At 38.2% G+C, this 24,039-nt stretch overlaps 3 protein-coding genes and 2 long non-coding RNA genes across 11 annotated transcripts; 3 read left to right on the top strand and 2 right to left on the bottom strand.

The window, feature by feature from the left end:
• The first annotated feature begins 393 nt into the window (after positions 1 to 393).
• LOC122047301 (protein CYPRO4-like) lies at positions 394 to 5,245 on the top strand. The gene is made up of 2 exons (XM_042608483.1): positions 394 to 2,106; positions 4,808 to 5,245. Exons 1-2 carry the CDS (start codon positions 472 to 474, stop codon positions 5,087 to 5,089), a joined length of 1,917 nt encoding a protein of 638 aa, XP_042464417.1. The 5' UTR covers positions 394 to 471; the 3' UTR covers positions 5,090 to 5,245.
• Positions 5,246 to 5,380: 135 nt separating this feature from the next.
• Positions 5,381 to 6,795, bottom strand: LOC122047302. Its single transcript, XR_006130520.1, has 3 exons — positions 6,082 to 6,795; positions 5,628 to 5,948; positions 5,381 to 5,552 (listed from the first exon to the last, which is right to left on the bottom strand). It is a non-coding gene; the product is annotated as an uncharacterized LOC122047302 (long non-coding RNA).
• Positions 6,796 to 9,109: 2,314 nt separating this feature from the next.
• Positions 9,110 to 18,596, top strand: LOC122047300. 6 transcript variants are annotated; one of them, XR_006130515.1, is made up of 6 exons: positions 9,111 to 9,310; positions 14,213 to 14,448; positions 15,117 to 15,430; positions 15,992 to 17,067; positions 17,317 to 17,413; positions 18,194 to 18,596. It is a non-coding gene; the product is annotated as an uncharacterized LOC122047300 (long non-coding RNA). The 6 variants fall into 6 exon arrangements; XR_006130517.1 differs by having other exon boundaries at positions 9,117 to 9,310; positions 15,992 to 16,064; positions 16,663 to 17,413; XR_006130518.1 differs by having other exon boundaries at positions 9,118 to 9,310; positions 15,992 to 16,064; positions 16,674 to 17,413.
• LOC122047299 (magnesium-transporting ATPase, P-type 1-like) lies at positions 9,337 to 17,001 on the bottom strand. Of its 2 annotated transcripts, XR_006130513.1 has the most exons (10): positions 16,865 to 17,001; positions 16,629 to 16,742; positions 15,183 to 15,409; positions 14,838 to 15,049; positions 14,648 to 14,750; positions 14,188 to 14,558; positions 12,476 to 12,983; positions 10,681 to 11,856; positions 10,504 to 10,582; positions 9,337 to 10,395 (listed from the first exon to the last, which is right to left on the bottom strand). XR_006130513.1 is itself a non-coding variant. In XM_042608482.1 (9 exons), the coding sequence occupies exons 1-8, from the start codon at positions 16,986 to 16,988 to the stop codon at positions 10,711 to 10,713; spliced, it is 2,805 nt and encodes a 934-aa protein (XP_042464416.1). In that variant the 5' UTR covers positions 16,989 to 17,001; the 3' UTR covers positions 9,337 to 10,582; positions 10,681 to 10,710. The 2 variants fall into 2 exon arrangements, 1 of the variants encoding a protein (XP_042464416.1); XM_042608482.1 differs by having other exon boundaries at positions 9,337 to 10,582.
• Positions 18,597 to 21,270: 2,674 nt separating the features above from the next.
• LOC122047298 (zinc-finger homeodomain protein 1-like) lies at positions 21,271 to 23,980 on the top strand. The gene is made up of 2 exons (XM_042608481.1): positions 21,271 to 22,237; positions 23,768 to 23,980. The coding sequence occupies exons 1-2, from the start codon at positions 21,427 to 21,429 to the stop codon at positions 23,872 to 23,874; spliced, it is 918 nt and encodes a 305-aa protein (XP_042464415.1). The 5' UTR covers positions 21,271 to 21,426; the 3' UTR covers positions 23,875 to 23,980.
• The last annotated feature ends 59 nt before the right edge of the window (positions 23,981 to 24,039 follow it).

The raw sequence follows: 24,039 nt of genomic DNA, 5'->3' as shown, positions 1-24,039 counted from the left end.
CGTCAGAAATGGGCGGATGTTTTGGGCTCGCGTATTTAAATTTAATTTAATTTTTATATATTCCGATTCGCTATATTTAATTGTTTTAAAATTATAATTTTCGTAATAATTTAGTTATACGCTTTATTGCTAATTAAAATAATACTTTATTATATATATGTTAAAAAGGGTGGAGGCGTGTTTTGGAAAGATCCAAATTAGATTACGTGTTTGATCAAGATTATCCCAAGTTTTATTATTTGTTACCCACTGACTCACCAGAAATTTCACTGGACGATGACATCGCTGCACTGGTTGGATTGCAACGTAAACGACTGAAAACTGGTCCGCACGTAAGGCGAGTCTACTTACCGTCGGTAAGGTAACCGTTTGAAAGAGGCAAGAGGCAGTTAACATTAGGCTCCCGATCAAAGCCCATTCTGTTCGTCACCAATTCTGTTCTCGGCTCACTTGCTCGATCGCCAATTCGCCATGGGAGGCTCTCAAAGCCGCGAGGACTTGGAGCTCTCAGATTCCGAGGAAGAGGAAGAAGAAGAAGGAAACGAGAATGAAGGGGAGCGACAAGATCGAGATGAAGCGGGGCCTCGATCTGGAGGAACCCTAACTCCAGCCTCATCCATCGACGAGGTCGATCGTAAGCTCCAGGCTCTCAAGCTCAAGTATTCTAATTCGTCCCTTTCACCCTCCCCGTCCTCCTCGCGGAAGCCTAATTCCAGAAACGCGGTCAAGCTCTACCTTCACATCGGCGGCAACTCCCCCGCCGCACGGTGGGTCGTCTCCGACAAATTCGCATCCTACGAATTCGTTCGCGACTCAGGATCTGATGAATCTGATGGCGAGGAGAGTCCTTCCTCGCCTTGGTTACTGCAAATCGGCTCCAAGGTCCGCTCCAGGATCGACCCAAACTTGCAGCTCAAGTCCTTTCCTGGCCAGCGCCGCGTTGACTTCGTGGCAGATGGGGTCTGGGCGATCAAGTTCCCCTCTCCAGAGAGTTACCGGGAGTTTCAGAATCGGTTCCAAAGCTGCCTCTTTGAGAACACTTATGGATTTGAGTCGAACCAGGATAATAAAGTCAAGATTTTTGGGAAGGATTTTACGGCGTGGGCACAACCGGAGGAAGAAGATGACAGTATTTGGGCAGATGCAGACGAAAGCTTCGAAAAGAGTCCTGGTCGGTTGGCTACTCCAACCAGGATGAAACAAGACATGCTGGAGGAGTTCGAGGAGGAGGCTGATGAAGGAGGGATACAAAGCCTCGCCCTTGGCGCTCTCGACAATAGTTTTTTGGTGAGCAATTCAGGGATTCAGGTCCTCAGGAACTTTAGCCATGGGGTCCATGGCAAGGGTGTGTCTGTGAAGATTTCGGGTAATGGGGGTCGAGCTGTTGCATATTCAACCCCCAAGAAGGCACTTTTGATGAGAGCAGAAACTAATATGTTACTGATGAGCCCTGTAGAAGCTGGTAAGCCACATGCAACTGGGGTTCATCATCTGGATATTGAGACAGGAAAAGTTGTGACAGAGTGGAAATTTGAGAAGGATGGAACTGATATTACTATGAGAGACATTACGAATGACAGCAAGGGAGCTCAGTTAGATCCATCAGAGTCAACCTTCTTGGGGTTGGATGATAATAGGCTATGCCGTTGGGATATGAGGGACCGCAGAGGTATAGTTCAGAACCTTGCAAATGCCAAGGAATCGCCAGTTCTAGAATGGACACAAGGACATCAGTTCTCTAGGGGAACAAATTTCCAATGCTTCGCGTCAACAGGAGATGGTTCTATTGTTGTCGGGTCTGTGGACGGGAAGATACGACTTTATTCAAGGACTTCTATGAGAATGGCAAAGACGGCATTTCCGGGCCTTGGCTCGCCAATCACTCATGTGGATGTCACTTTTGATGGGAAATGGATATTGGGCACAACAGACACGTATTTAATCCTCATAAGCACAGTCTTCAAAGACAAAGATGGAAAAGAGAAGACTGGTTTTAGTGGGAGAATGGGACACAGGATTGCTGCTCCAAGATTGTTGAAGCTTACTCCACTGGATTCTCATCTGGCTGGTAAAGACAATAAATTCCATGGAGGACAGTTCTCATGGGTATGCTAGACTTCATCCTTCTTTCCTTTACTCAAAATTCCACTGCATTTTTCTTTTTTCTTTTTGTTCTTATTTTGCCCTACTCAGTAATTGATTTGAATGATATAAATGCTGATTGGTGCTATTTTTTCATTTTGTGTTCTCATGTCTCATTGAAAGTTTGGATAATGCAACATAAGTTCTCAAATGATATATAGTATCTAAATTTGTAAATTAACCAAAGTGTCTATGTTGCCTTATTTATTGACACATTCTTAGTAATGATCTTAGTTTATTTTCCAGCTTTTTTTTTTTTTGGCAAAAACAGATACTGAAATCAATCTTCTAAAGTGATCCTTGTGAACCATAACTTTCGAGTTTAGTATTTTCCTATGAAACTTTGTAGAAAAGCCTAAAAGGCATTTATTTTGCATATCTTTGCCCGTGGCTTTATATTTGAGTCTCTAGATTTCTCAAGAGATCTTTCATTAATGTGAAAGTTTAATTTTTAATTGTGAAATTGTTTAACCCAATCTTCTCAATATTGAGTTGAAATTTTTTTTCTACTTATTGCATTCAATATGTCTGTTCTTTTGGATTGCTGGTATTCTATGGGCTTACAATATTGTTGTTATTTGTCATTGACCAACTTTATTTAGATTCAGATTAACCTTATCTTTCCTGCATTTTGAGACAAAAAGATCAAGTATAAGTTTTGCCCTTGTTTATCTAGTTTCCTCGGTAGTTCATGTCCCCAGGTTTAGTTTTTCAATCTAGTTTAGGGTTGAGTTTTCATTAAAAAATAATTGATAGTTCATGATATATTTATCTTTGGATTTGGATTCGGAAGAAGTAGGTGATATCTTAGTTTTTTCATGGATAGTAAATTTTATTTTTTTATTATTCTGCGGAATAATGTTTACAACCATAGATAACATTTCCATTGATATTAGTGTTTGAACAAAGAACTTCCTCTTTCTTATGGTAATTGATAACCATGAAATAGAATTCACTTCTGCTGAGATATCTCAACTAAAATTGACCTATTTATGTGCTACTATCTTTTCCCTCTTGTTCTTATTTTTATTCTTTATGGACAATTTACTTGAACGCACTCCTCTAATTGTTTTTTTTAACCAATAATATTCCTTAATTGTCGTATACTAAATCACACTATTCAAATTTTTTGCTGTTTCACTCTCAGCCTAAACCACATGCCTATGGAAGCGCTTTAATTCTTATTCTTAATACTTCATTAGGATGTGAGATTCAAAAGTAATACTTTAAGGTATAAAAGAACTTAAACAACTCAAATTTGAGTTGAAATCACATCAAATCAGCCCGTGGATCAATCTTGTTCCTATCATACCTGGGTCAAACATCCAATTGGTTCAATTTGAATTATCTAGATTATGCCTTATATACATCAAAAATAATGTACAATCAAACTTTCTTAATTCACTAGAAGCCCCAAAAGAAGTGAATATAGTGCATAGTATCTATTTAAATACACTCAAATGATCAACTTTCATAATAAGAATGTACATAAGCTTACTCCTGTCTTGTGTGGTATTTAATGAACCTATAATCTTATGATCAAGTTGATTCCAGGTTTATATAAGTTCATAACCTCAATCCATTCCCATTTTGCACGGAACATATTTGCTATTTCTTTTATTCCAATTAGTAGGGGTAACATAATTGAGGTAAACTCTTTATGTTTACGCACTTTAGGATTTGAGAGCCCCAAAATGATTATTTTGTCAAAATGAACTCAAATAAGTTTGAGTGAAAAGCATGCTGCAAGCTGACTTTGAAATAAGTTTGCATGGATATTCTTGCGAATATTTATGCATTAGATATCACAAGCTCCAAACTCAAACATTTTTTGTGCAAAGTGACTCAAGCAAGCCAATTTTGAATAAAAATCATACAATTTGGGAAATCAGTGATAGTAAATTTTGGAAGGGTTTTTTAAATTAAAGGTTTAAAAGGAAAAAATAGCTGGGAGCACGGTTTACCAAAAACCAATTAATCAGGCGTGATTTGGTAAAAATTAATTAAATGGGGGTCCGATATGTAAATTGCCCTTCTTTATCTGCCTCCAGTTAATGAGTTGATGTATTTTTTTTTATCTGTGCGTGTTAAGTCTGTTTTCAAACAAAAAAGCTGAAGCACTTGTCAACATTATGTAAGTTCTCTTGGTTAAAATTGTTTCAATTGACCTAAATAGTTTACGATACTAAGTCAGTTTTTGCTGTTGGCTTAGTTTCAAACTTTAGCTAGTCAAAGAAGAGTAATTTGCTAGTTGCTGGCTGTTCAATCTTTTGAATTCGTTCCTGTGAAAATTGGAGTTGTTTTTTTTATAGAACGTTCATTAGTCTGCACAATAGCAAGTTAATGACACTCATATATTAGCCTGAACTCTGGAATGCAATTAATTGTGAAATGTTCTATTTTCTAATCATTATTAGAGCTCATTTATAAGTTTGTAGTATATATGATTTTCCATAATAGAATTCAACTTCATCAAGTGGTGTTCTTCGACATTCTTATACTTGTCTTATTTTTTGTGGCTCAAGATGGGATGGGTTATCAAACTCCTGGATAAAGAAAAACTTTGAATTTTACCAGGCATTTGAACTATATGATTTTGTTCATTAGCATTTCAAGCTCATACAATCTAATTTGTTTGACATATTTCCGTTCCACTGCTCGACAGGTGACTGAAAACGGCAAGCAAGAGAGGCATCTGGTTGCGACCGTCGGTAAATTTAGTGTCATATGGAATTTCCAGCAAGTGAAAAACGGCAACCATGAATGTTACAAGAACCAGGAAGGGCTGAAGAGCTGCTACTGTTACAAGGTCGTCCCCAAAGATGAATCCATCGTCGACAGTCGCTTCATGCACGAGAAGTTTGCAGTGACCAACTCTCCCGAAGCTCCCCTCGTGGTTGCGACGCCGATGAAAGTGAGCTCCATTAGTATCTCAGGTAGGCGATAACTTTGCTAACCAAACGTGTTTACATTAACTGAAACTTTTATGATGTGATCTGCCTCTGCCTATTTGGAGATTTTCCTGTTGTTGAAACTGCATTAGTTGCGCACTAATTACTCGTTTGTTTATGATTGTCAAGTATTTTTCATGATTTGAACTTTAGGTTTGATGAATTTTGGGCAATGACCACTCCGTTTTGTAAAGATGTGTCAGGGTTCTTTAAATGCTGAGAGAGACGGTCGCAATCCAAAAAATAAATGCATATCATAATTCATAATATATGATCCTCCCCATCAATCACGGTGCGATAACTGCGGGATCTGCTTTATTTTTTATCAGGAAAAAATAACGAGAAAAAGACAGCACAATCTACAGTGTTGTAACTTCTGAGATTGATCGATGTGACCTCACCCCCTCTGTTCAAAAATTCAAACAACAATTTACATCTACCAGTTCCGCCACTGAACACCTGCATCTTGGAAAAATGAAAAGTTCATTGATCACGAAAGAGTAAGATAAACTAGAACTTGAACGAGAGAAGAACCTTGGCGTTCATGTAGCAAAGTTGGCATCTTGACGATTTGATCAGAACCAGTGGATGAATCAGTTGCAGAGCAACCTTTTATGGGTCGTAAATCCGGCTGCCGCACCGGCACTTCCACCCGAGCGGCTTGTAGTCGGAGTAGAGCTGGTTGCCGACGGTCGGCGGGGCGGTCTCCGGCCCCGCCCGCCTTCCGACGCCGCCTGAGCCCACTGGCGGCGCCGGCACCTGCACTGCCGTGCAAGGGTTGCACCGGTTGCAACGGTTGTGGCAGCTCGGCGGCGTCGAACCCAACCGGATCTTCTCTCCCCCCATCGCCATCGCCTGTTCGCCGTTAGAAAAATCAAAACTTTAAACAAAATTCCACAGAAAAACTGCATCTTTTAACCGATTCAGATAGAAAAGACACATCTAGCCGCAGATTTTTTCCCCCGGCAACAAATGAACCGATATCTACCTCAGGGGACGATAGCAGGGGCTCGTCCATGGAGGAAACAGGGAGGAGATTGAGAAGAGCTAAGAAGAGAAATACATCCCTCAGTGCTCTCATCTTAATACGACCATCTCATTCTGCCATGAACCAAGCCCTGCCCGGGGAGCGCGAGAATAAAGCAGCGGCGACGGCTTCCAAAGTTCTTGTAGCGCCTTTCTTCAGCAACGCACACAGAAATGGAAGCGTTTAAATGGGGGATCGTGTCCGTAATAGGAGACGCAGTCCAGTGAAAGGGAACCACAGTTGCTGTGCCAGAAACAAAGAAGTAAATTGCAGCGGCCTCATTTGTGCTTTCCGCTTAGTAAATCAAGCCATTAATTAGCAGACAACAATCTCCCTTTCTCTTTCGCCGGTTTGGGAATCTGATTTTGACTGTTGTTGAATGAGTGACACATGATACATGGCATGTAAGGAAGGCAGGCAGGCATGTGAACAAGAAAAGCTGGAAGGAGTCATGATTCATGAGAGAGAGGGGGTGTCTTCTGCAAGACTGCGATGGCCTTTTCACCAATGTACTGGTAAGTTGCAGATTAGTCAAACAGATGTTAGAGGAGAAGGAAAGATGAGCAGGAGAGGAAAGAAAGGATCTCTTTTCTTTTTCTCATTGTTTCCTTTTTCTCTAACCATCATTAGGTTGGTTGACAAAGAGAGATGGAGCTCTTCTTGAGCTTTTGGTTTAATTGCGGAGGGGAATAAATAAAATAAAATAAAATAAAATAAACGAGAAGGAAAAAGACAGTCGGCATTAAAGCAGGAGCAGGTGCATAATTTCCAAGGTACATCCGTGCCGCAGGGGCGCACATGGGGCGCACATGGTTTGGTTGCGACTCCTGCGACCTGCTTGAATGATTGATCATGGCTTCGAATTTCGCAATCTATGGCTCCAATCAGACAAACCGAGAAGACGATAAACATACAGAAAAGAGGAGATGATAAACAAGAAAGCTAACTAAGAAATAGATATGGTCTCTATTAATGGGCCGTCTCAATAACTTAGTCGATCAATTGCGTTGATGGGCCGGAACGCTGGGCTGACTGAGCTGGGTCGGGATGTCCTCGGGTCTGCAATATTATTTTTTTTCCTTTTTCTATGAATTTTATTTATAATCTAAAAAATATCTATCAATTTGGTTTAATTAATTTAATTTTAATTTTAAAATTTTAGATTTAATTAAACCGAACATATGTTAAGAGTTCGCTCCTATGTTATTATTATTACCCGTCGATTGATATTAAGTCATAAATACATAGCAATCCACTACTATGATTGAATTGGACTTTAAAATTCTTAATTTGTGGCCCACGTTTATCGCTCACGTTTAAAGAGCAATTGATCAATCGATTGCCCTAAATTCCACTATCTAAAAATTTAATTATTTCATTTTTTGACCCAATTATTTCATTTTTTTATTAGTTTGGTTTATTTGATTTTCGTAAGAAAGTTGGATGGATTTGATATTTTTTAAAAAAATTAATTTAATTGGTCCATAAATTTGATTATTAACCAATTGTTTGGTCCTAATTTCCTCTATTTGTCTACGTCCACCTTATCCTCTAGACCGTTTTTTTATAATCGAGAGGATGATCTTTAAATATACATTAATGGGGATAAATGATCCTCATCTATTTTATAAGTGGGGATCATGTATTCCACTAATGTATGTTTAAAGACCATCTCCTGAACCATTTTTTACGATCTAGAAGATCTGGCCTCCATTTCGAAGCTCATCTCTAAAATATTTGTCCATAAAATCCGAACCATAAACTTTGGTACTCTTATTTTTACCAAAATGCTTTGCATTTTGTTTTGTATCTTACTATTTTATTAAAAATCTCCTCCTTTACTAATTTGGTGAAGCATAAAATGAATTTACGTTAATATCCTTTTTTTTCTATTCACACTAAAAATAATTTCAAGGTTTATTAGTAATTCCACAAGCGAAACAATCAACGATCTAGAGTTCGAGACTCAGCTGCGGAATATTATTATGAATTTTTCTCATCATTAATTTTCTTAGTTGTTTTATATAAAAAAAATATAGTTCTCTTTAGTCCCACTTCTTAAAATTGGAAACACTATGATAAAAAAAAATTCTATAAATATTTTACGCCGACAATGTTAAAAAATATACTTTTCTTAGTTTTTTTACTAAGATAAGTATAATATTAAATTAAATTAATTGTTTTCATAGGGACTCTACTTTAGTATTTTAATGTCAAAATACTTTAATTAATATAATTTCATTATAATGTGATTTCAATGTATTATATTACATACGCGACGCGTGTGCATGATTACTAGTATATATTAAATATCGAGTTCTTATAATTTCATAATTCTGAAGTAGACGTTGCAGTTTTATATTTCATCTAATAAATAAATTTAGAAAGCACGATAATTCCAGTTCGGATCTTCTTTCCTCAAATTTCTCTGTCTTCGTGTCTAGTTCTTATAATTTCATAATTCTAAAGTAGACATTGGAGTTTTATATTCCATCTAACAAATAAATTTAGTAAGCACGATAATTCAAGTTCGGATCCTCTTTCCTCAAATTTCTCGATCTCCGTGTCTAGTTCTTATAATTTCATAATTTTAAAGTAGACATTGTAGTTTTATATTCCATCTAACAAATAAATTTAGAAAGCACGATAATTCCAGTTCGGATCCTCTTTCCTCAAATTTTTCTGTCTCCATGTCTCTTTACCGATTGGACAGACCAAATTACATCTTAAGGATGTCATGATACCTTGAGATGTAATCTGATCCGTCCGATCGACAAGGAAATACGGGGACAGAAAAATTTGGGGACAAAGGATCCGAACTGCGATAATCCATGTCCCAACTTTACTAATAATTTAACAAACTCTTAATTGTGTCCTAAGTAAGAATTGAATCGTCCCTGTATCTTCCGTACCTGAATTTATCTTTCTTGGGGCGGTTTTAGGGCTACCGAGATGGCGGATCCACCTCAGTAGAATTGAATCTTGATCGCGTGGTAATTGCACTCTGTCCCGTACCACCCCACTAAACCTGGGGCGTCCAAAATGCTTTACCACTGCACCTTATTATTTGTAATTGCTCGAACGTAACGTCCCCTCTCTCTCTCGGGCCAAACTCTCTCCTTTCTGAATCGTAGCAGATCAGCGCTCGACCTCCTGATCGCTTGTCGACTACTTTTATCGCGTTCCTAAGGTAAAGCTTTCACAAGTTCCCACTTTTTGATGGATGGTGCTATTTTTTCATGAGTTCTTATTGCTGTAAATTCTAGATTTTTCAGGGAGATGTTGCCCGAATAAAATGTGATATAGGGATACTTTTGATAGAGAAAACATAGAAGACTACTGCGATAGTAATTAAGTTACCGTCGTTTGGACCAAATCGAAACGCTTTCTTAAACTTTCTGAATTAGCTGAAAGTTAAATTTTCTAGCAATACGCGCGATTTGGTGAGTTTAGTTTTCTCATTTGCAGTGATTCGATAACAGGAGTTTATCACTTGTAGCAAGAGTTTTCGAAATTCTTATCGTGCAAGTGATGACAAAAATTCTAAAAGGGTTGGTGGTGATTGTGAATCTAGATATTTTCACCTTCATCAAAGGAAGGAACTATGACATATATGTTTAGAAGAGATTCCATTTTAAATCACCTTCTTTATCATGCTCTAAATCATCACAACTATTGGTTTCATTGTACATGATTTAGAAAATCATGGTATACGATTTTAAAAGCATAGTAAACGAAAGTTCTAAAGTGTAGCATATGATGTCACACATTGTAGTATATAATATAGAAAATAGTAGTTTATTATATAAAAAAAGTCATAACATATTATGTAGAAAACTGTAGTATATGGCACCCTCTAGATATCTCCATGGAGAAGCCTAGACAAAATTGGCATTCTGCCTTCTTTGTGCATTTCTCAGGATTGGGGAGTCTGTGCTACCCCTTTCTTCACTAACTATTGGCGCCTCTTCCTCTTTGTGGAACTATCGCCGTGTATAATGTTCCTCCTCCACCCACTTCCCTTCGCCTTCCAAATTGAGCAGCAAAAGTATAGCCTCTTCCAGCCACAACAGAGAGTCACAGCCTTGCTGTTTAGTAATAAATCATTTTATTTGTGTATTACTGCTCTTGTTATATTATGATGTTGAGTGTGGATGTGGTATGAATATTGTCTAGTGCTGCCGTAGCAAACTCCTTTGATGGGCATGAGGAGTTGTGCTTATTGAATTGTCCCACCGGCAAAGTGATTGTTCCCAGCCATGGAAAGGGGGTTTACTTGGGTATGAGTATGACAACACTATGGTCAGTGACATGATTATTATTGTACATCATTTCATATTTATGCTAATTGCGATCAAGATTTTTTTCAATGAAGCTCCTCACCTGATCAAGTCTTCGCTCAGAGTATGACTTTCTTCTCATGTTTGATAGATGGACTAAAACCAAGGTTGATTTCTATGTCCTGGATAAAAGACTCAAAATCTTATTTTATACCTCATACAATCATTATCTAAGACAAAATTATTCACATTGAAGATATAGGAAACTAAATACCATTACCATTGCTTTTGAAGAATAATGGACTCCCTTTTATAGCCATCGTTTGTATACATGTATATATATCCTCTTGACAACCTGACCAAGTGAAAAATATCCAAGAAAAAGCACAACTAAGAAACCAAAATATGATAGTGGAAGTTTACTTAGTCCCATAACTTTGCCAATTGGACTATATGGGATAGTGATCCCAATAGCAGAAATTGTTAAAGTTGACAAAACCACTGGCCAAGATGCTGTATCTTGTATAAAGGGAATTTTTTCTGTTCTAATCATGTGGATGATTAGAGTCTGCATAAGGAGGCCTTCAACAAACCATGCCGAATGAACAAACTCAGCATCTGAATATTCACTGGCGTCATAGTAATATCGAAGGAATAACAAGGTGGCAATGTCAAACATTGAACAAACTGGGCCATTCCACATAATGAAAACTGGTAGTTCTTTAGCAGAAAAACCCTGAGGAACCATGGCATATCCATCATCTACCTTGTCCCATGGAATTGCTATCTGGCCTAGAGTATACAGAAAATTTTGAGTAAGAAGCTGCCTGGGAGTGAGTGGCTCAAATTGCAGCAACATAGTTGCTATAAAGAATGAGACAACACTTCCAATATTAGCAATCAAAGACAGTTTTATGTATTTCATTGTATTTCCATATGTCAGCCTACCATGTTCGACTCCAGAGACAAGAACATTTAGGTCCTTTTCAAGCAGTATAATGTCAGCAAAGTCCTTGGCTACACTTGCTCCGGAATCAACTGAGATACCAACATCTGCAGCTTCCAGTGCAAGAGAATCATTTATTCCATCCCCTAAAAAACCGACAACATGTTTGCCTACTCTCTGCAGTGACTGAACTACTCGAAGCTTCTGAGTTGGAGTAAGACGGGCCAATAATGTGGCTTTTCTGACAGCCTCATGGAATTCAGTTTCTTCAAGAGCATCTAGGTCTGGACCAGTTGTCACGTGAGTAGTTCTGATGCCAACTTCTTTGCAAATTTTGATGGCTAGAGAAAGTGAGTCACCAGTTAACACTTTTGCTTTTACTCCCTTCTCAGCTAGTTGCCAGAGTGCTTGCTTAGCTGATTCTTTTGGTGGATCAAAGAAGGAAATGAGGCCAAGAAAAATCATGTCTGATTCTATTAGTGAATGGCTGTTCTCTTCATTTGTAGTCATCTGCAATTAGAGTTATGACTCATTCATAAGTTTCGACAAATATTGACACTAGTTATCTATGCCTATCATAACCCTCAACATTTTATTTAGGTCGGGCCTGGCATTATCAGATCATAATCATGAATAAGGTTAATCTATCAAATTATCGATTTTATGACTTCCACCCACTTCTGGAGAAGAGAAATCTTAAGCTGCTACAATAGTGTTTGGTTTCTTACTCTGCTAGTATATGGCAACTTATGATTTATTATTCTTAATGGAAATGCTTGGTAAATGACAGAAAAAACTATATCATTGTACATGGTCGTGTATTGATTTTTTTATGACGCCTCATTAGTTAGTTGGAGAAATTCCCTTACCCTAAACAATGGTTTCAAAATGATATTGGATACATGATGGTTATAGATAGTGGATCACAATCTTTTTTTCACTATCATGAATATTGAATATTAATTATGACCCATTCAAAGCTTGTTACTCAGGAACTTAAGTTTTCCCAAATGTTGAGCTTAATACAATATGTCCAGGATGTTTCAAAAAAACTGACACTCTGTCAAACTTTTCAAAATGTTGTCCTAACAAATTATATGTCAACTAGAAAGGAGAGATGAGATCATACTGTGCTTGTCCTCTTTATTGCTACTCCCAAAACTCTTAAGCCATCATTGGTCAGTTCTTCGCTTTTCTGAAGAACTCTTTTCCGCTCTTCTGAAGTCAAAGTCAATGTTACACCTTTCTCATCGTACTCAATTAAGGTAGAGATACCTAATACTTCTTCAAGTGCCCCCTTTGTTATGACGTATTTGGCTGTGTTCAAGTAAGAGCCTTTTTGATCCCTTATGCTGTTTAATTCTCCCTCAACGATCACAGACATCCTTCTTCTTCTAAAATCAAATGGAATCTCTTCTATCATTCTCCATTTTGACACTTGGAATTTGTAGCCATTCATATATGCATACGCAAGAATTGCATCATCTATAGGACCTTTAAGTTCAGTTTTGAAGAAGGAATTTAGAAACGCAAATCTCAGTACCCTTTCATCTGAAAAACCAAAACTATTTAAATGATGTACCATCAGCGCACAATCTGTTGTTAGTGTTCCAGTTTTATCGATGCACAAAACATCCCTGCAAAAAATCGTGAGGTGGAGTTAGTTTAATATCTTTCACATTTCAAGTGAGCAATGGTCAATAGCTGATAATACCTTACGTAATAAATACATAATATATTCTGTTTTTCAACAGACAATTCTACACTTGGTAAATGCCTGTGCTGTTATTTCTCAAATTTCACCATGATAACTTACAAAATAAAACATGTACTAGTTGCTAAAACAATTTATAACATGATAAAGGTCGTGTGATATGGGACGATAGTAGTGACTTGTGAAGTTCTAGCACAAATATTACAATAGAGGATGATCATCTCAAGTTCGTCTTCATGCATGTACATTCTTCTGTTCATGTGTCTGGTTGAAAACAGAAATCCATACATAACAAACAATCTTGAGAAACAATTACAAGCAATTGAAACCTTCTCCCTTTATGATGTATTAAACCACATGAAGGATACTTGATATATAAGAAGACATACTAGTTAATTTCTGACCCATAGATCTATAAGAAATTGATGGTGGAAATGTGTGTATGTCAGATGGTGTAAAATGGAAACTTAGCTCATTACAGCATGGAAAAGTCAATAAGTTGATGTTTGTTTTCTTCATCTAAATGGTTATTGCTTTGTTTCTTTCAGCTGTCATGTCATTGACATACAGAAAAATAACTTATTGTTGGTTATGCATTTCCTATCTGTTTTAGATTTTCTTCTTTCTGCACTTTGAATTGGCTTGCTTTTGGTTTTGAGTTAATCCTGTGCAGCTGAATGCACAAGACTTGTATAGCAGTTGCCTAGTATGCTGATACCAGGTTTGCAGCAGTAAAATAGCATTTCACTAAACCTAAATATATATCCGCACAAAAATCTTAGCCTGTGCAACCTGTTGGACATGCTATTTGATCTTTACATTTGTTCAAGAACATTGACTAAGAACATATTGTGGAGACGGGAAAGGCAGGTTAAAAGTTCACTCAAGAAAACAAATAGGAGTCACATAGTTATATAGTAAATGTTTGCAAACAGAAGAAAAGAAACTAAACTTGCTCTTTTTAGTGTTGCATCATTGTTTTTTTTTTTTTTTTTTATTTGAAAAATAAATATTCAATATTAAGCAGTTGTAGAACATGTTGAAAACAAACTTTAACATGCTACAATGCATCTGTAGACTTGTGTGCATTTAGGTGGATTTATGAATCATTGAAATTTCAAACTTACATAGCTCCCATGTTCTGTATGGCAGATAGCCGCTTAACTATACATCTGTCTCTGGCCATTGCAATGGCTCCTTTAGCAAGATTCGTATTTACAATAAGAGGAAACATTTGTGGGGTCAGTGCTACTGCTACAGAGATCCCAAAGATGATGCTCTTGCCCAAATTATGTGAAGCATAATAATCAGACAGGACCATTATTGGAACTACCACAACCATGAGGCAAATGAGTACATATGATACAGACCGAACACTATTATCAAAGGTATCTCCTCGTTTCTCTTTCCACGCTGTGGAAAATATTGTACTCATATATGTCCTTGAACTTGTAGATATAACTAATCCAATTCCACATCCGGAGACCACACTTGTTCCCTAGGATTGCTTTTGTTTGTTAATACATATAGTCAGAAGTATTTGGCATTAGAAGATGCAATAACATGTAGAGAGTTGTCAAAGATTACCATAAAGCATACATTCTTTAGCTCTAGCAAGGGAGTGCTCCTAACTTCTGTGATATCTGCTATTTTCTCCATGGTTCCTGACTCTCCTGTTAATGAGGACTGACTGTTCAATGATTAGGCAAATATCATGTAATGTGGGAGCTTTGATGGGTAAATAAATCCTGAAAAAAAAAATAATCTGCCCTATTACCTTACAATCAAATCTTTGGATATCAGTAGTCTTACATCACCGGGAAAAAGATCCCCAGGGCTAAAATGGATAATGTCACCTGGTACAATGTCTCTGTAGTCAATTTGTACTACTAGTTCTTTCTGAATGATTCTTCCAGCACATCTCTGCACTCTGATTTGTGATCTCAAATATTCAGAGAGTTGCATGGCTGCCCTTGAACTCTTATAGTCCTGCCATACGACTTTTTTATTTGGTCTATAATCTGGTAGCATTAATGCAGTATATGAATGACAGCAGGCTTTTCTTCCATGAAGTGCTCTAGGAGATTGATATTGACATACTTCCTAAGGTTATGTTATGTACCTGTTGGAATCGGATGCCTACACTAGTCAAAACCAGAATGAGCATAATGCTTCCGTTGGCATTATCAGATGCTAGGTATGAAAGTGCAGCCATGACAACAAGAATCATATTAAATGGGTTAATAAAAGCCGTGCACCAGAGCTGCCACCAGCCTGAGAAATTATGGTCAATAGGGATGTTTTTTCCTGCTTCCCTCAGTCTACTTTCTGCTTCCTTGAAGCTCAAGCCTGCATAGGGATTGACATTCGGTATTTAAAATTGCTAATTTTTTTCTTGAGATAACTTGTGATTTATTATGTTTTATTGTGTTATTTATAAGAAACTGATAGATACACTTTTAGCTCAGCTCTGTGTTTCATTAGATAACTTTGTAAAATTGAGGAATTGAAAAAACAAAATTGCAGTGTATTATCCTCTTGAAGATTACTGTTTATATAGGTGCAGATTCATTCTGAATGACCATTTACTCATAAATAGAATTACACAATTTGATACCAGATGTCGAAATGTATGATTCTGGCGGCACATGCAGTGGTTGTAGGTTTGATATGCATTGCGTCTGTTCATCAGGTTTCTTTTTTCACTTCATTGAAATGGAATGGTTATCATTTAAGGGATCATCCAGTAAATACAATGAAAATCATTCAGAACTGGCTAAATTGTAAAAGGTTCGTCATTGATCAATGAAGATCATTTGGATCAAATCTAATTCCTGGTACATGCATATTTAACTTCAAGAACTATTACCTTGATCATCAAAGATGATAGTCTCATTGGTTGCTCATTAAAACCTCCTATTTTTCTGATAGATTTGTGCAGAAAAATGATATGCAGATAGACGTGGCAAATAATACTCAGACAAGTTCATCGCGATCAAACACGGTACTGATTTCTTCTATATTACATGTTTTCATTTACACTAATCTGGGGTTACTGTGATGAAATTGAGTAGAAATTCATTTCTCTAGTTTACCCTACTAAAATTTTTGAAGGAAAAGAAATCATCTAAATTTACTGGATCCAATTTGGAGTTAAATCACTCTTCTTCCCTCTCCATTGAAGAAGATACAGTAAGCTTGGGAATGAAATTCCTTTTTTCCTTTCTTTTATTGGAGAGCAACCACAAAATAAGGAAGAGAACAAGTCAAGCTTTGAACAAAAGAATGTCTGCTTAGTTAACAGCAGAAAACCTGCTAGAAGTGGACTAAAACTCGAATCTCTTCCTTCAGCTGATTCATATTTTTTTCGCCCTGTTATTTTACTGATGCAAAATGAATACACAAACACACATGCTGCTATCTTATTCTGCTAACAAGTTCAATTTGTTTATTCATCTTTATGCTCATGTGTACATATATGTGTATATCTATGATATATCAGAAAACAGAATCATTTAGGGGAGCAGTTTTTCCATTATATCTAGCATGGTATGTTTTTTCCCCATACCTCTTTCAGTAGAATGAACATATTCAAATGTTAGGTTCTTTTCAGATTGAGCCAGAGCATAGATCCATGACCGGACTCTTTCCTCTGCTTCGGACGGTCCAGACACATTCTTCCCTGAATTTTTAGCAGCAAAGCAAACCATGACCAAACTAAAGTTCACTATGAGGCAACAACCATGACAAGAAAATAAAACTCAAGGAGCAAGATTTATTTTCGCAGGAACTTGTGATAATTACTTGCTTCAAGAAGCCTTCTCAAGCACCCAGAGATAGCTTGTAAAATGCCATGTTTATTGTTCGATCGGCTCAGTGGATGGTGCTTGCCCAAGAGGCTCTGTCGTAGGGAGTTTGGTGCATCCATGGCAGTCTATTTGATCGATCGATCGATGGATTAACAGAAGAATTCCATGATGCAAATAAAGAAGCGCAGCATTGAACGGGTAGTATAAAATGCAAGAACTAAGCTTATTTTTTGTGCTTTCCAACTACCATGCATGAGTTTGACTGTTAGGTTCCACTTTGACTTGAAATTTCTTTTGTTTCTTTGTTTGGTGTGTTGGATTGAGTTAGGTTCTGACTTTCAGATTATAGAAGTGTAGATAGGTGCTTTGAATACCAAGTCCCACCACACTTGTTCTCGTATCAAATTCAGAAATACTCATTCTAATACGTTAATATCATTATTTCAGGTATCAAATAAAGGAACACCCCACTGATCAGTACTCTGCAGCAACGTTGGAATCAACAAGTTTCGATGGAGCTGGAAATTAAAGTGGAGAGCACACGGTAAGCATGTCAAGCCAAACTTGGCACTGACCATTCAAGCCACCAAATTTAATTCTCCCTCACACACACACACACTAATTCACTTAGCAGTACACTGTATGAAATCGAATTGAAGTGGGTAGGTAGTGAATATGTTTCAGGGACTGCATGCCCATGCTTCCAATCTCGTTTCTCTGCTGGGACGTACGTACCTACGTACGTGCATGGAGGGCATGCATGCAGGAGACGAATTCAAAGAAGGTGGTTGAATGCTGATCATCCCCATTAATTGTTTCAGCTAGAGGCTGAAATATAAAGTGATAAAAAAGTATGATAATTCATCAAGTAACAGTAGCAAGTGGGAAACCATGGGGAGAAAAAGAGGAATATGGAAGCATCGTCCATCCAACTAGAGACAAAGGGCAGAGAGAGAGAGAGAGAGAGAGAGGAGGGAGTAGAAAACTAAAGGGTAAATAGGAAAAGCAGAGGGGGCGAAGAAAGGCTGCAAGGAAGAGAGATAGAATTCACGGTCGATGCCTTTTCCTCCGCTCGTCTGGTCCACATCCAACATCATTCTCTTCTCCCCACAAAAAACAAGCCCTAGAAATTTAATTTCAAACTGAAGAAGAAAAGAGTTTTAATCAAGCATGCAGCAAAGTAGCCATTTAATATGTAGCATTTCACCAGATTACACCCTATTAGTACTTTCTTTTTCTAACATTGAAATATATATTTAAATATAATCAATGCATAACTCCCTGCACAGCACTCAGCCACTCACTGGTTTGCTTGTGGGTGTAGGTTGTGACAGTCATTTCTCCAGAGCAAGCACGAGGAGCACCCATCTGCTTCAGCCCTGCTGCTGCAGCTACAGTGATTCTCTGCAGTCTGCACCACCACAGCGTGTAGATCATCAGATCTCTCATATCCGATTCACTCAGACCAGTTTGCACTAATGTGCGTCAAATAAATAGAAATCAACCAACAGCAACATTTAATTGATGATGTATGTGAGTGTGTGTCTGCTGAGAGAGATGAGGGAGTTGGTGTTTGGTTTCAATTAATAGACAGGGGAGGTACGGCAAAGTTAAAGGGTGGAGTCGCATCAAACAATCACAGTACAATTCCTTTGTGTTTTTGCTGCAATATTATCATTCCACATCGAGATTAACAAGTATACTTTTCACTGAATAAGAGTATTCAATTTCAGCTATGATATTTATAATTGCTATTCTACATTCTTCTGAATTAAGAGTATTTTTTCATTATTTTTAATCAATGATAAGGCTGTGTTTCCTATGAAAGATTGAAAGTGAAGTAGGAAGAAATGCCGAAGGAAAGCAAGTGGATAGAGTAGAAAATGTTAATGGTTTTTTTCCCGTCTTGTTTCTTTGAAGGAAAAGGAACAAAGGTAGCTTTCTTGTCTTGTATTTCTGTCCATTTTATTTACTTATTATCTAATTAATAAAAAAAATATTGAAGAACATAAGCAACTTAACAAACAAAATACAAACACTTACCTCCGAGTAATTATTTTCTCAATTTCTTAAACAAATTTTTTTAAATTAATGGATAAATTTTTCTTAGCAGATGATTGATTTAAGAATATTGAACTAATATATCGTCTACATCAGTCATCTCAGAATTAATTGAATGCCAATTAAAAATCAATAAATAATAATAAAAACCTATAAACTTAGTTACTTCTATTCTATTGTTAATTTGCGAATGTATATTAAAGTGTGTATTCATGCATGAACAACACCGTAAAATATAATGAATGACAAAATTATTTCTACACTAAATTTCGAGTTATGAATTGCTTATAAATGACAAAATTATCTACACTAAATTTCGAGTTGAATGATAAAATTATTTCTACACTAAATTTCGAGTTGCGAATTGCTTATAAATATGTTAGATGAGTACCGATTCGACTACGCTTATAAATATATACAGAGACATACTCGATCTAGTCATGGATCATGCGTCCCATCAAAGATTTGACACTTAGCTAGAAGAAAAAAAACTATTTTCTTTTTTTATACTATTATTTCTCGAATTTTACACGGAATTTGAATTGTCACATCACCAAATTTGAATTGCCCAATATAAGAATAAATTTAAAGTATTTGGCAAAGGAAAGAAAGCAACCGTATCCAAGTCCTTGACAAATGACAAGTCTTGGAAGTAGGAAACTCATAATATATTACGAGCAATTATTAATTTTCTTTTCTTTATTTATATATTTATAGACTTATTATGGTTTCGTTAGTATGTTTGGTGTAATTTGGAAGTATGACATGCTCCCAAGTCCCGAGACAACCGCCTCAACCCATCTCCCATTAATTAATTAATTAGACATATTATTATTAAATTATACTAAAGATTGCATTAATCCCTATGAAAAAAGAATTAATAAAATTCCGAGTATCAACGATTTAAGTGAGATTTGATATCTCACTGCATGCATCCCGGCCACGTTAGATAGATAGGATAAACCCCGAATTTGGTGGCTAATTAACCACCCTCACTGAATGCCTGCAGTCAATCGGATCTACCTGACCGAGTTAACCTGATCCGTTTGTCCCGTATTGTCGAGCCAATTGGCGTTTCCGAAACCGATCGATGCAACCTAATCGCCTCGATTGTCTTGAACAACTTGAACTGATCGGAATTAGGTTAAGTTGGGTGGAGGAAGAAGCCAATGGAATCAAGTTTTCAACTCCAACTAATTGAATTATTAACATTAATTTGCACTCTACTGTGCATTAGGAAGCTGTTGGAAGATCAAATTGGTTATGTTTTTTTTTAAAAATTAATATGAATTTTTAGGAGGACTAAAAGGGAAAATGGAAATAAATACGAACGGTCCTTGTTGTGTGGTACTTGGTCAAAGGGTGATGAAACCATCCCCTTCCTTGTCCCATTTATTTTCATACTGACAAAAAATAATTTTTTATAATTGTTGCAAAAAATAAATATTTTCATTAATTGCCAATATATATGGCTTGTAAAGGAGATTAACAATTATGAAAATTAAGAAGTTAAGTCGGTAAATAAATGAATATTATAGTGAGTACAATGACAAAATAAGAAGTTAAGTGGGTAAACAAATGATTATAGTGAGTAAACTTACTATCCCACATTGTATTTTGTGAAAGGAAACAAAAATGAGTGTGTGTTTTTTTTAAATTTTATATTGAAGGTGAAAGATGCATGTTTATGTTAATGTTGAGGGGAGGGGTATCTGTGTCATTGTCTCCCATTCATTCTACTTATGTTTTTTATTCCTATATCTCTTATACTACAAAAATTAAGGAGAAGTCTGTCCCTGGTTTTGGAGATTAAATTAAAGAAAAATTTATCTCTCAAAAACGATGTGATGATAAAAAATAAAATAAACTCCTATATAATAAAGATCTAAATTTTTAATAAAATATATTCAGGGACAGGACAATGGCCGCTATTCTTAATTTTTAAGTATAAAAAATATATGAAATAAAGGTAAAAAAGAGATGAATGAGAGATAATAATATAATTATCTCTTTTCAATATAAACATATATATTTTATCCGTTCGATTTGAAATTTCTTGCTCCATCAATATATGATACAATTCATGCTATTCGAACTATCCGTTAAGATTTTATTTTTCAGATTTCAATTTGAAAGTTGAATATTTGGATTAAAAAAAAATGAAATTTGGTTGTGGGTTTCTGCTTTTAGGGATGCAGTCATTTCAGCGACAGAGTGAAACTGTAAAAAGACTGGTCAAATTTACTTAACTTGCCATTGACGTGGGTTCATTAAGGAAAGATGGAGCTTAATAAGCTCCTTCCCTCCTCCATTAATGCAATTCGGAGAGAGAGAGAGAGAGGGGTTTATAACGACATCAGAGAGAGAGGTTGATGGCGTGTGCTATTCTTCGTCTCGGTCTTATCCCCTTAAACAAGGCGAGTTAAGGTCGGTAATGAAGTGAGGGAGCTCATCGAAGTGAGGTGAGGTGAGGAGGTGGTGAGGGGGGTGGAGGTGATGGATTTTGACGAGCATGAGGAGACGGAGGAGGAGATGGGGTTGCCGGTGGGCTCCAGCTACGACGCACCCAGCCCGAATTCGCCTCCTCGAGGGGGAGGAGAGGGAGGAGGGGGAGGGGGAGGGGGAGGAGGAGGGGAGCGGGGGAACGGGAGTAGCGGCCGGAAGGCGGGAGGCGGCGGGGGGAGGTACAGGGAGTGTCTGAAGAACCACGCGTTGGGGATCGGCGGGCACGCGGTGGACGGGTGCGGCGAGTTTCTGGCGGCGGGGGAGGAGGGCACGCTGGACGCACTCCGCTGCGCCGCCTGCAACTGCCACCGTAACTTCCACCGCCGCGAAACAGGGAGCGGAGGAGGAGGAGCAGGAGGAGGAGGAGCGGTTGGATACTACCACCACCAGTTCTCGCCGTTCTACCGCACGGCGGCGCCGGGGTATCTCCACCACCAACAGCCGCTGGCAGTGCAGGCGCCTCCGCAGGCGATGGCGGCGGCGCCCCCGCAGAGGCACCACCTGGCGCTGCTGGCGTCGACGTCGCGCGGGGACCGGGAGGCGGAGCATGGGATGGAGGACCCGTACGCGGCGGCGATGATGGGAATGGGGCCGTCTTCAGCGGGAAGCCACGGCGGCGGCCGGAAGCGGTTCCGCACCAAGTTCACGCAGGAGCAGAAGGACAAGATGCTCGCTTTCGCGGAGCGCGTCGGGTGGCGCATCCAGAAGCAGGACGAGGCCGCCGTCCAGCAGCTCTGCGACGAGGTCTCCATCAAACGCCATGTCCTCAAGGTCTGGATGCACAACAACAAGCACACCCTCGGTAAGAACAAACCTACCTGATTAATTCCCACATTAGGATTTCATTGTAATACTCCCTCGCCATTACAACCTCCTCCTCCATCTTCTTCTTCTTCTTCCTTCTTCGATTTGTACTAGTAGCCTTGTAGTCTGTCCTAGTGTTGTTAATTAATTATGAAGACTGTAACTGTTGGATTCAACACCTCATCTTCTCTTCTTCATCAGCTACTTCAACTTATTAAACGTGTCCTCCATGCAATGCTTGCGTCCATCATGTTCTTCTTCTTCTTCTTCTTCTTCTTCTTCTCGAAGACTGATTCAGCTGGAATTAAATGAAGAGAGGCAAAAGAACAAAGACCTTTGTGGTTTTACTAGCCAGCCATTAATGAACACAGTTACAATTAATTAACTTGTTGCAGGACCTTCGTGGTTTTCCATTAACCAATCGTTCGCATTGATTGCTACCATGTATCAGTCAGCTGATCAAACCTTGTCTCATTAATTTACACCACCACCACCACCACCACCAAGCAAACTTCATGAGCTTCATAGGATAGGAGGATTGACTTCTTCCCCCCACAATATATTCCCCTCCTGTTATTCTATAGTTGAGAAAGCTAGCTAGAGACTTGGTTCTTCTTCTTCATTAATTATAGGTGCAACCGGACAAGATAACGAGAGAGACAGAGAGAGAGAGAGAGGGGGTGGATGAATCTTTGTCTTTTGGCATGGCCCATGGGAATACAATAGCTAAGTGGATGGTGGAGTTTATAGGATCGATCCGGGTCTGTACCCTGACCAAAATTCAGATTCAGAGATGAAATGAACATAAATTGACAGAACACAATTCCCCAAGCGGCCATGGACCCGGCCGCTGCTCCTTCTCCTCCTCCCTCTGCATCATGTGACTCCAATATATTCATATTCATGTAGCGCAGTGCAGTCCAGTCTAGTCCAGTCCAGTGCTGTCCGAATGGACATGCCGATCGATGGAGGGGGTGGACATGTTAATGTAGGGGATGGTGAGCGATGCCCGGTGGTGGGGATTGGAGCGAGCATGCATGCATTGGTGTGTGTGTGTGTGTTGCGTAGATACATGTGGAGAAATTGGTCTCCTGAGGGAGATCAGAGGTAAAAGATGAAGGGAATTGTTGTAGTTGTCTGTCTCCTGTGAGGTGGGAAGGGAGGTTGAGGTGGGTCGTGGAGGCCCAGAGCTGCTGTTCTTCAACAATGATTGCTTTGGGAGCAGCTGAGAACTCATGGAGATCAGATCAGATCACTACTTCCACTTATTGCTATGTATCAGTATATCCTGTCCTGGGACAGGATTGAATTGGTTAGCGTGAGACAGAATTATTACCCTAAGATAAGGGTTCGAATTTTAGCAAAAGCCGAGGAAAAAAGTCTTCTTTCACACTGACTAATTATAATTTTTCGATTTATCACTAATTATAATTTTTCGATTTATCTCCTCATAATTGATTATAAGACTAATCATGTGCTAACGGATTTTACTTTTTACTACGATGTGTATCAACACATTGCACTCCAGTTATGACAGCACAGTTTAGTCCGACCCGCCCTTTTGCTGGATTCAGTTGGAAGCAAGCATGCATGCATGTGCTCATCTCTATCACTGGGCGAGCTCCATCTATTTAAAGGGAATCAGGATTAATTACTCAGAATAATAGATATGCGCGCGCGCATGTGCAAGTTTCTTATTTGTGTGTGAGAACCCTTCTGTTTATTGAAAATCTTAATTACAAATAGATGAGCATAGACTAATTAACACTTTTTTATGCTAATTGCCCATTCAATCTTCAA

Source organism: Zingiber officinale, chromosome 2B (assembly GCF_018446385.1).
Source record: "Zingiber officinale cultivar Zhangliang chromosome 2B, Zo_v1.1, whole genome shotgun sequence".
NCBI classification, from domain to species: domain Eukaryota; kingdom Viridiplantae; phylum Streptophyta; class Magnoliopsida; order Zingiberales; family Zingiberaceae; genus Zingiber; species Zingiber officinale.
The sequence above is the reverse complement of the archived record's forward strand: the minus strand, read 5'-3'. Positions and strand labels throughout refer to the sequence as shown.

Excerpts from the sequence above, each read along its gene's own strand:
- LOC122047298 (XM_042608481.1), top strand. The coding sequence starts at position 21,427 with ATGGATTTTGACGAGCATGAGGAGACGGAGGAGGAGATGGGGTTGCCG. Across the intron at positions 22,238-23,767 it reads CAACAACAAGCACACCCTCG|TTATGACAGCACAGTTTAGT; the intron begins GTAAGAACAAAC and ends ATTGCACTCCAG.
- LOC122047299 (XM_042608482.1), bottom strand. The coding sequence starts at position 16,988 with ATGGATGCACCAAACTCCCTACGACAGAGCCTCTTGGGCAAGCACCAT. Across the intron at positions 15,410-16,628 it reads TGTTCATTCTACTGAAAGAG|GCTTGAGCTTCAAGGAAGCA; the intron begins GTATGGGGAAAA and ends ATCCCTATGCAG. Across the intron at positions 15,050-15,182 it reads TAGGCATCCGATTCCAACAG|GACTATAAGAGTTCAAGGGC; the intron begins GTACATAACATA and ends GTCGTATGGCAG.
- LOC122047301 (XM_042608483.1), top strand. The coding sequence starts at position 472 with ATGGGAGGCTCTCAAAGCCGCGAGGACTTGGAGCTCTCAGATTCCGAG. Across the intron at positions 2,107-4,807 it reads ATGGAGGACAGTTCTCATGG|GTGACTGAAAACGGCAAGCA; the intron begins GTATGCTAGACT and ends ACTGCTCGACAG.